Source organism: Vicugna pacos, chromosome 15 (genome assembly GCF_048564905.1).
Source record: "Vicugna pacos chromosome 15, VicPac4, whole genome shotgun sequence".
Lineage (NCBI taxonomy): Eukaryota > Metazoa > Chordata > Mammalia > Artiodactyla > Camelidae > Vicugna > Vicugna pacos.
In genome coordinates, this window is record NC_133001.1 from 38,966,550 (window position 1) to 38,978,772 (window position 12,223).

The window sequence follows — 12,223 nt, forward strand, 5'->3', positions numbered from 1 at the left end:
AAGCATTTAATTTTCTATAGGAGTTTATGTGATACCCAAAGCTCATGGAAAACCAATTTAACCCACAGTAAGTAATAGTATTCTAATGTTTCTCCTCACTAGGTGAACTCAGTTTCAAATTTTTTTCTGACAGGTACCATGATAAAAACATTCACTTATCGTATATATGAAAATGTATGTATGCTGAAAATTGGTATTTAACAAAGAAAAATTAAAATTTCTGCCTCAATAAACAGTACTTCATAAAATCTTGGCACCTACAAAAAAGCATAAAATCTCAAAATAAAACAGAAACAAAAGAGTATCTTAATAATTTAGGAAAATTGACACAACATTGTAAAATGATTATAAATCAATAAAAAATGTTAAAAAAATAATTTAGGAAAATGAACCTTCATATTTTACAATCTCAAAAACTGGAGGTTGCAAAATATACAAATAAAACATGCTGAGAATGGCTATATCCTATTTGTTACATGTTTACACACCATGAATGATAGGGATACTGTATTTCCCACACAGCCATGTGAAAACAAAAGCCAATCAAATCCCTATTCTAAAATCAAATCAACATTATCAGGCGCTACTTTACATGCAAGCTCTATTATCTTACGTGTTAGTTAACCTAAACCCACCTGACTGAAGATGTCCGTTGCGGCATGTCAAGTTAGTACTGTCATTATAGACGTCCGTTTGTGACTTGGAAAATTGCAAAACTGGTTGCAGCTTCTCTATGCAACAGAGGGGTGTAAAAAAGAACAAAATAAACAAAAAGGAAAAAATACATAACGGAAAAAATAAAATGTATTCGTGAAAATGAAAAGTGATTCAAGGTGTTACAAAGTTGTCATATGACACGGGTTTTTGCATTCATATAAAATTATCTTAAAAATATAATTAGTAAAAATGAAGACATTAAGATAGCAACAGAAATGAACACATGAATGACCATGTTCAAAATAAGCCTTATTCAGGTTTGGTAATCTGAGGCAATTTTGTGTCACTGCCATCACCATTTTCTGAATATCTAATATGTCCAAATCATTGTGTAGGGAGAGCATCATGGAGACAGAAAGAGAACATTAAAAAGGCTTTATTTACCAAGGAAGTGGGCTGTGAGTTGGCTACGAACTGAAAAGATAAAAGGAAAGGAGAAATGACCTACAAGGAAACTATAAGGAGTGTCTAGGAAATGCCATATTCAGCTACATTAACATATGTTAGGCAAAAGGTGAAGGCAATAAAGCAGAATGGAATAAGCAGGCTGCAGAACTATGCGTATAGTATCCTACCACTTATTTAAATACACACGTGTGTATACTTGAATGTATGAAAATCATCTCTAAAAATGACCCAGAGAAAGTGGTAATACCAGCTGCCTCTTGGGAGGGGAAATGAGTGGCTGGGGCACAGTATGGGATGGATGCTTCTCATATTTAAACTTTTGAAATTCCGTGGCATGTGCCTATATTACCTATTTTAAATTAATCAAGATTTTAAAGTATAATATCAACTCTACCCCCACTTCAAATAACAGCAAACCCTCTCAAGATCTGGGTCATTATGTCTAGCACTCAAAACCCAAGAGGGTAGCCTCCTTGCCATTTTCCGTCACTGCTGTACTCTCTTTGCCCAGTCAAGTCAATCCATGTGGCTAGTTGACACCCTGTTCCACCATTTACACACTAATACAAACTTGCTTTAGTGTCAGCTTTCTGAGGGTCTCATACATGAAGTATCTATTCTGTGCCTCATTCATAATAGGGGCCCAATTTGACCACATGCACTTTGTTGAAATACTACAAGTTACCATTACTGATTCTTTTCTCCGTTACTAAGAAGTCAATGAACACATGCAAATATGTCACACATACATAGCAACTCTCCTAAGCTTTCATTTCTAAGGTCAGACAAGCAGGCGCCATGCTTGGTTTTTGGTACAACGACACATGCCTTTGGGACAGGTTAAATAGCAGCTACCCTTCCTGCACAAAGCACAAAGTACTGCACAGCTTTTGTATCCTAGAACCGGCTGATACAATATACCTTGGAGCCCTTTTTTTGGTTAGTTAACAAGCAGGTCATCTGATTTTCCTCAATGATAATACTCTTCAAATCACCATATTGAGAAAGAAACCATTTGTGTTGGTAAAAGACATAAATTAGAAAAAATTGATTTGTAAATGTCTTCTTTATCAATTAACACTTTCTTCATTGCAATTTAACAAAAAGTTCATGTAAACATTCATCATATAGTAAAAATAAACAGAAATTAAATCTTTAGTTTTGATAACTAATATAACTAATAACTAAGAATAAAAAGCCACAGGACTTGTTTTTTGAATGTGTAGCATTTAGACGTTTTATGTGCAGGGAAACACACACACGTACACTAGCAGGACACAGCTAATGTGACTCTGTTCCAATTCAATTTTTGTTGTTGTAGAAAGTAAACTTAGTTTAATGCTTTCTTTTAGAGTGACTGAAAGTTCTGTTGATTAACCAATGATTTAAAATAAATCACCTTGCTTCTTGATCCCTTCACATGCAATCCCCACACAATCATCTCAGTGATCTACTTGTGAGGGAAATCTTACCACATAACTTTTCTGCTTAAAGCCCTTTAGCAGCTTCCCACTGCCCACAGATTAGCACTCAAGCTCCTTTATATAATGAACAGGGCCCTTCATGATCTGCCTACATTTCCTATGCCTGAGCAATCACAAATTCATGTCTCTACCAGCACCCTGCTTTTCCTTGTCCCTGAATCTATGTCCATGCTCTTACTTCCTCCTGAAACATCTTTTCTCCCAAACATTCTTTAATAATTTTTATTCATCTTTTTTAATCCCCACTTTAGGCTTCACTCTTTCCAGGAAGACTTCTCAGACACCTATTTTCTCATCCCTACAAAATATTTGTCTATCTCCAATTGACAGTGATGATATCTATGTCTGCCTCACCCACTATATCATGAGAGCCTTAAAGAGAGGAGCGTTTTATCCAACCTATCCGTAACTCTGTTTGTTCAACCTTCAAATATAATCATAATCCAATCACTCGTTACTCTAAGTTTCCATCATTTTTTTCCTCGTTTACTGCAAAAGTGGTCCTTCTTGTCCTCCTTGGTTCTATTCTCGGAACATAACATACCCTTGTAACATAACAGCCAGGGTGTTCCTTTTTAAATTTAAGTCAGATGATGTCCTTTAGTAAAGGAATTTCCTAAAAATCCTTATAACTGCTCCCTACTTCACAGGTGGTAAAAGCTCATATCTTCATAGTGGCCTGTAAGATCCTGCATGTTGTGATGACCTCCCCCCCATAAATTCTCTGACCTCGTATCTACCATACTTTCCTTGCTGTGGCACACTGGTCTCTTTGATGCTTTTCAAACATACCAGGTGTGTTTTCCTAAGGTTTTGTACTGGCTCTTACTTCTCTTTGGACCATTCTTCTTCCAGATACCTGCAAGGCTAACGGATGTCAACTTCTCAAAGAGGCATACTCTGACCATTCTATTTAAAACTAAAAATCCAAACCACCTCCCATATACTCCTAATCTTCCTTACTGTGTTGTATGTTTTCTTTTTTCTGTGTATTTATCACCTACTAACATGTGGTGTAACTTTTTTATTCTTTATGTTTACTGACTACTGTCAGTCTTCTCCTTGCTGGAATATAAACTCAATGACAGAGGGATCCTTATCGATATCAAGAAGTGCCTAGAATACAGTAATCACCCAACAAATATTTGCTGAGTTAATAAATAAATTCAGTTTATATCCCTTGGCACTGTACCTGATACAGAGTAAGAACTTAATAATGAGATAGTGAATGAAGTTAAATTTTAAAAGAAGAAACAATGACTGCCAAGTATTCCAAGATGCCAATGCCAAAATTATCTTTTTATCTATAATAGGTTTTACAATTAAACTTTGCTCTAAGGTTCACTATCACTAAATTAAAGATATATTATATATATGAACTCTTCCCATCTTTAGCAAAGAGGCTGCATCCTCTCAAACCAGTTTGTATGGGGAACCCCCAGTACCATTCTCCAACCTAATTAGATACCTATCAGGCATCCACCTCTGAAAAGCTCCCATTTCTTAACCAACACACAATACACAAATATGCTCTACTATGTACTTGTGCACACCTCTCTTTTCCTGTCTTTGGTATATAACTCCCAGACATCCTGAGATATCAGAAGACAGGAAAATGTAGATGATGCCATCTAGCCCACCTCTTTTTTAAAGTACCATTTTTCATGAATGGACACACAGCACTTTTAAGGATAACAGACAGCAAAATCCAAAATATTAATTCTTTTAAAGCCTAGCTTTATGTTATATATCCTCTTTTTTGTCTTCTCCTCTAATAAACAAGAAATTACAAAGTTGCACTCAAAAAGAAGTCTATAAATTGATGAGATGCTTCCAAAGTTTCATCATATCACAACTTCAAATAAAAGCTAAAAACCAACCCTAAACTATTCAATTTGAAATGTAACAAAATGTTTCATAATCAAAGTTAATCTGCATCATATTGATACTCTGTATATATACTGAAAGGCACTGTACCAATTAGAACAATTAGATAATTATTTTTACTACAGTAATTTTTGATATATCTAATTTTATTTGACACAGTAATAACCTCCATTTAGTAAGTAAGAAGGCAAACTCTGTCAGCCACAGAAGCCAGGGGAACACTGTCTTGTTAGCCATCTGAAAACAGTGAGGGTTTCTTTCTCAACAATGTGGGGCAAAACATTTATAAACACAATGGACCATGTAAGAATGGATCAATGAATGAATGAATGAATAAAATATATATGTGTAAGTATGTACACAAAAGCACAGGTGACGATTACACACTGATAAGGAGATGAACAAAAATCAGCATTTGTGAGTACTTACTACGAGTTAGATTCCTTCTATAATTCTATAATATGATAGAACCACCCAAGAAGGATGGGTTTTAGTTCCACTTTGTTTTAGACGTAGATTTACTTTAAGAATACATTTTTAAAACCTATGCCTTCAAATAGAAGATGAGAAGTTTCTCTTTATAGACATTTTCCAGCTGATGAATGCAGAAAGAATGAGTTATAATGTCACTAGGCACAAGTCTGCCAACACAAGAACTATCGACGGACAATCACAAAACCACCTATCAAGTAGTCTTATCATTAAAAAATAAAAACCAACTTTCAATCCAGTCAAGGTTATATATCAATTTATAGGAAGAACAGAAGAACATATTAAAAGATACCATGGAGTTGCATTCAACAAAAGTCAAACTGCAGGAAACACTATGTGGCAAATAAATTGCAAGAAAAAGAAAACCAGATAGACTTGTACATTAAAAGAGACATATAATATGGATATTCTTAAGATCCTGATATAAACAATTAAATTATTTAAAAAAATTAAAAATTGTTAAGTTACGAGATACTGACTGGACATTATTTATATACTATATATAAATGGAAACTGACCATTTTGGGCCATTTTTTTGGTTAATATTAAAAGAATTATTGGTTATCTCTTAGAATGATAATGGTATTTTGATAATTTTATTTTTAAGGTATTGTTATCTTCTAAAGATACAATACGAAATACTTATAAATGAAGTAAAAAGATGTCAAGAAACTGCTTCAAAATAGTAATACGACAGTAGGAGAAAATAAACTGGGGCTGGCAAAATTTTTCTGTAAAAAGCCTGATAGTAAATATTAAAATATTTTTAAAAGCTCTATATTAAAAAGCTTAGAGGGCTGTATGATCTCAGTATCAACTAACTCTGTTACTGTAGCAGGAAAGAAGCCAGATAATTATCTATCTGAATGAGAGGAATGGGAGTATCTGTGTGCCAACTTATAAAAACAGGCAGTGAAATAGGTTTAGCTGTAGTTTGCCAGTCTTAAATCAAGATTGACAATGAGCTGATAATTATTAAAGTTGAGTGATAGATAATTAGTTCGTTACACTCTTCTGTTTGTAAAGTAAGATAAACTTTCTGTAAGCTAAAAAAAAGCCTAGAATACATTTTCAAGATCACTGATTTATTTCCATCTAAAGTGTCACTGAACACAGATATCAAATAAATCTTATTCCAATTATACAATTCTTTAATTGATACCTAATAGTTGTAAACGGTCCTTGGCCATAACCAAATTGGTCATCATTTTAGCTTGAAGGCGTCTAGCTCTTTCACACTGTTCACCTGAAAGAAAAAGCAGAAAAAAAGAATTAAGAATAAGAGTGTCTACCTTTCCCTACTAATACTGCTTCAAGATAAATTATCACACCAACTAATCTCATGGGGAGTCAAAGCCGCTACAAAGAAATTAAGAAAATATTATTTTCAAGTAATATCTTTAAAAAATCAGTTACAGTTCCTTATGATGATTTCAGACCTACTGTGGCATTTTATGGATTTCATGTTTTGAGACATAGATTTTCCCCTACATTTAAAAATCTTTGAAATTGGGATATGTTTTACAACTAGTGCCAACTTACTAATAATGCTATCAGCCTGACTCCAACCATATATAGTTTGTCACTGCCTGTGCATGCACAAATTTGGTGATAGATATTAATACTTTGGTTGTAGTTACATCTAAATAAGATTAAGACAGCGTATTCAATAAGGTTAACATTCAAATTCTATGTGATAAGAAGAGAATGTGTCATAGTTTAACTGATTGCTTTTTCTCTTAGTGGTACAATCAAAGGCATATTTGATGCAATAAAATACTATTGTTCTTACAACCAACTCGTTTTCTTCTAACTCTTCTTCTATGCAATTGACAAAGAACAGCAAATATATTTTGTACATAATTCATAAAGTCATGCTCATAAACTAATCAAAGTCTCCAAGACCCAACCTCCCATATTTACTTGTTCTATTCTACTCTCTTTTATGCAGGAGATCAATAGCTAGAGAAATACTCCAAATAAAAAGGAGAGAGAAAAAAACCATAGTAAATATTGGCCAAATTGCAATTACTGGAGATTAGCTGACACAAGCAATAAAATTAACCAGCCAGATAAAACATCCACTGGGTGGACTGACTCATAAGGCTAAGTTTCTTTGTCTATGTACTCAAATTTTTGCTTCTGAATTTATTTTAACTATGATAAGGTGAAGTACTTTGCTTATTTAATAGTGGTACCCACATATCACACAACATTCACAGCATTATATTTAAGAATTCAGGCTCTGAAGTCAGACTGCCTGGGTTCAAATCCTGACTCTACCACTTGCTGCCATTGTCTACGAGACTTCAGGGAAGTTACTTACTTCTTCACACTTAAGGTTTTTCATCTGAAAAGGACAACAGTAGTAGCCTCAGAGCATAGAGTTGTGGTGAAAATTAAAAAGATATGATACATATGAAGTAAATACAATGACGCTTGGGCACACAGTATGTGTGCAAGAGATGTCTATATATTTAAAGATAATTAGACTCTCAATTTTTAATTTGAGATGATAGGAAAGTAGAGATGAGAAATAACTGCTTTGGTTTTAAACAGTCATGTGTGAATCAAGATAAGATATTACAGCTCATATTTTATCATGCAGTCAAACATTAATCACAGTGCAAAAGAGAGTCTATGGATTAACCACTCCTTCCCTGCCTCGACAATGAGGAAAGGACCAGGTTTCAAAAGCAGGGCTAAAAACAGGGTTAAAATATTGCGAACAATGGTTCCAAGGAAGACATAAGTAATGTACTGGTTTTTAATCTGACTTCTATAGGTAACCAAGCTTGAGCACATCTGGTTATAACTGCATTTTCAGCATAGGTAATAAAGCATTAACAGTAAATCTATAAATAACATTTAAAAATCTGTTAAATATCTTCATTAAGATAAATGGATCTGAAATCAGGGCAATCATGTGACTATAATCTGGGATGGCTACTAAGCAAATATAAATATAACCTTACCTTGTCCTGTAACTACGACAGCTATTCCTTTTTCTAGTTCTTCAATACCTTTCTTATACCATTCCACAGCTTGCTCCTTTTGTCCTACTTTAAAATAGAAATAATTATTTGTATAAATCACAAGTATACACCAATACACTAAACATTTTCCCAAGTATGCTCTTATTAGGAGATACATGAAAAAGAGGGTTGTGATCAAATAAGCCTGAAAATTGTTACTAAGTGACTTCTTAGTACCTTTACCATCTTAATGTACATATGAGTCTTCCAAAGGGGCATAGAGACTTCAAAGTTTCTCAAAATTTTAGAGCTGTGAGTCCTTTACGTATCATCTTATGATATTGATGCTTATAACCACTGAAATGCTGTATTAGAGAGATAAATTTTATTTAAGAAAAATTTACTTTAAATAAATGTGTGTTAAAATATATGAGAAAAATAAACATGATTTCAGTAACAGTGAGAAAAAAACTTTAATTGTATTCAAATCTGATGTAATATGTTCATTGTTGGGTGCCTCATTTCTAGAGTTAGTTTTTATTTAACAAGTGACTGCATCAGGAGAACTGGTATATGAGATTACAGCTGTGGCCATTTAGTAACACATTTCTATTTTCTTTGAAACATAAGACAGGTTATTCTTGATCCAAAGTTAGGCTTTAAAAGGACCTAAAAATTCAGCATAATCAAAACATGTGTGGGATATTTCTTTAAAGTGGTAAGGCTTATATGCAAATGTCAATGGTTTTGAAAATTAATTTCTTAGTCCTTAGAATCTGTGAAGCCTCATAAGTGGCAAATACAGTAAAGCAAAAGTGGCAATCACCTATAACAACTGTGATTTTCATTTTTTCCAACTCATGAACCTATTTATTTATTTATCTTTTTTTTCTTATTCTTTTTTCCTACATTTTTTTCTTTTTTTAAAGCCCAGTATTTTATCCTTGTTTTTTTTTGTGGGGAGAGGAGGTAATTAGGTTTATTTATTTATTATTATTATTTTTTAAATGTATTATTATTATTTCAAGGTACTGGGCGTTGAACCCAGGATCTTGTGCATTCTACGTACACACTCTACCACTGAGATATACCCTCACTGCTCATGTCCCTATTTAAATCAAAGAAAAATTTCCATGTTACTCTTATATATAATTTGAAATTTCAAAATCAATAAAATATGACTCTCTTGATAACTAAGATGAAGTCTTATTATAATAAACACCACACACAACAACTAAGAAATGCTGTCCCCTTATGAGTACCACCTACCTCTTCCTCCATCCCCAAAATAGATCACTAACAAGATTCAGCCCCTTGGACAGGGTAATTTCTTACTTATTACAGTGCCATTAGTATTTCACACAGGGTCAGATCCACAGTAAGTGCTCAATACATACCTGATAATGACACATGAAGAAATTATTAAGAATTTGTTGTAAGTCAAACTATTTGAATGCTTATCTTCTAGTTTTTACAAGGAAAATAGCTGTTTCCATGTATTTCTGGTTTTTTAATTTAAAAAAAAAGGAGTAAATTGTAGAAAAGAGTAAAGTAGTATTTGCTTTCTGAATGGGAGGGATATTGATAACAATGTCACCTTTGCTTAAAAATTTAAAAGAATAAAGTACAATCTAACAGATCAAGCAGAATTTCCTTCTCCGTGCCTCTTCTCATTTCCATGCTCCTTTCTTTGACAGAAACCACTATCATGGATTGAGTGCATATCTTACAAGTACTTGTTTTTCTATTGTTCCTATTTTATTTGCATTGTTTTACTTTAAAAATTTACATTGCTTTTGAGATTTATATTGCTAGACAAAGTAGTTTATTCATTTTGACTTCTGTATAATATCCCAGATCATTCTATAATTATTCAACTATTTCCTATTAAAAGATACATAGGTTGTTTCCAGTTTTTCAATATTTCAAATAATGTTGCAATAAACATTGTTGTACCTGTCCTTCTATGTACATGTGCCAGTTTCTCTAGAGTATATACTTAAGAAGTAGAATTGATGAGTCATAATTCACCACATATTCTCCATTTATTAGACAACAACAAAATACTTTTTGAGAGTGCTTATGCCAATTTCACTCCTGATAGCAATGTATGGCAGTTCTCATTGGCAACATATGAACAAAATGTTTTAAGGAGTTTTACCATATCACATGGAGGAAAATGAAATGACTGATTACAAATAAATTCACATGCTCAACCATTATTCAATTACCTAACATTCTTTGGTAACAGTTAGTTGATATACTGAATTATCTGAATCTCATAAGTCAGTATGTTAGTAGAAAATGCATAGCTATGTCTTATGTAAAAGTACAAGATCACTGGAGAAAGGACAGACATGTAGGTCAATGCAACAGACGAGAAAGTCCAGAAATAGACTCACACATACATCACTGAGTTGACTTTGACAAAAATGATAAGGCAATTCAATGGAGAAAGAATAGCTTTTCCAGAAAGTGATGCTGGAATAACAAATGCCCATACACAAAATAACTTCACATGACATACAAAAATTAATCTGAAATACATCACAGACCTAAATATAAAACCTAACAATATAAAATTTATTTAAAAAGTTTAAAAAAAATTATAGAAGAAAATATAGACAAAATTCTCTGTGATTCTGGCTTAAGCAGATACTTCTTAGAAAATAAAATTCACAAACCTTAAGAGAAAAAAAACTGATAAATCAAACTTCATAAAAATTAAAAGCTCCTGCTTTTCAAAACACTGATTTGACAATGGAAAGACAAACCACAGCTGGGAGAAAATACACACCAAACAACATGTATAATAAAGGTCTTGTAACCAGAATATATAGACAACTCTTACAATGATTTTTTAAGTCATTAAAAAATACTCTGCAAAAGCTCAAAACATACATTTTACCAAAGAAGAGACATAAATAGTAAATAAAACACAAGAGAAGATGCTCAACATCACTACCTGTTAGGGAACTACAAATTAAAACTACAAGATTAATCTTGAAATGGAAAAAAACTACAAGACCAAGTATAAATGGACTTCTCATTTGTTTACAGGTATGAATACAAAATGACATAACCATTTTGGAAAAAAGTTTGGTAGTTCTTTATGACATTAACATATATTTACCACATGACCCAGCAAACCCTTCTTCTATGTATACCCTAAGAAATAAAAACATCAAAGATTTGTACATGAATGTTTACCAGCTTTATTCATAAGAGCTAAAAACTGGAAACAGCCTAGATGCCCATCATTAAATGAACAGATTAACATCCATCTACTTCCATCCATAAGTAGAATACTACTCAGCAATTAAAAACAAATTACGATACATGTAAGAACAGAGATGAATCTTAAAAACATGCTAAGTGAAAAAAGTCAGAAAAAAGAGGCCATACACTGTATGATTCCATTTATATGACATTCAGTGAAGACAAAACTATAGGGACAGATCAGATCAGTGATTTCCAGGAGCCAAAGGCCTTAGCGAGGGTACTGACTATAGAGGCACAAGGGAGTTTTTGGGGTGATAAAATATTCAATATATTGATTGTGGTGATGGTTACCGAGCTGTTTGTTAAAACTCACTGAACTATAGATCCTTAAAAGGGTACATTTTACTGCATGTAAATTATACATCAATAAATCTGATTTTTTAAAAGTGCAATACTCCAACATTTACATGTGAGAAACATTTGTTGTGACTTGGATTATAATACCAGAACTAAAAATTTTATTACAAGAATAAGATTAGAAGAGAATTAGGAAAATATTTTTTAAAAAACATTTGTTTGAAGGGATCAAAGAGTTTTCAAAACAGTGAAAATTACTAAAGTTTGGAAGGAGAGAGCACTTCACACCCATGAGGATGGCTGTTTTCAAAAATCACCAAAATATGGAAAAGAGAAAAGCCAACAGAGGTAAGCCTACCATTTGGGGCACTTTCCCCCAAACAATTGCCAATTCTGAAAGCAACAGTGACCAAGAAACTAAGCAAAGCTTTCAGCAGACTCAGAGCTAAGCTGACAAAAGATGAATTCCAGGGCATGCCCAGGGGAATCAGTGGCGAAGATTCCAGGATTTCGGTTGGGATCCTGCATCACTGAAGGGTTAAGAACTAGGTTAGCCTGAACAAGGGCTGAAACGCATACTCGAATAACTCTGATTTCTTAAGGAAGGGAAACTATAGCCCATAACCTCCAATGGTCACCCTTTTGACTAAATTATGGCAGAAAAATCAAACCTTTCAAAAG

At 33.2% G+C, this 12,223-nt stretch overlaps 1 protein-coding gene across 4 annotated transcripts in view; it reads right to left on the reverse strand.

The window, feature by feature from the left end:
• Window positions 1-12,223, reverse strand: part of SPAST (spastin) — a 48,036-nt gene that overhangs the window by 26,639 nt on the left and 9,174 nt on the right. Inside the window, exons 2-4 of one of the 4 annotated variants that reach the window (XM_006197253.3) lie at window positions 7,964-8,050; window positions 6,151-6,234; window positions 636-731 (exon numbers count right to left, since the gene is read on the reverse strand). In XM_006197253.3, the coding sequence (XP_006197315.1) occupies window positions 636-731; window positions 6,151-6,234; window positions 7,964-8,050 (267 nt within the window). The remainder of the gene's footprint in view (window positions 1-635; window positions 732-6,150; window positions 6,235-7,963; window positions 8,051-12,223) is intronic. The other 3 variants (XM_015242716.3, XM_031684929.2, XM_006197254.4) reach the window with 3 other exon arrangements.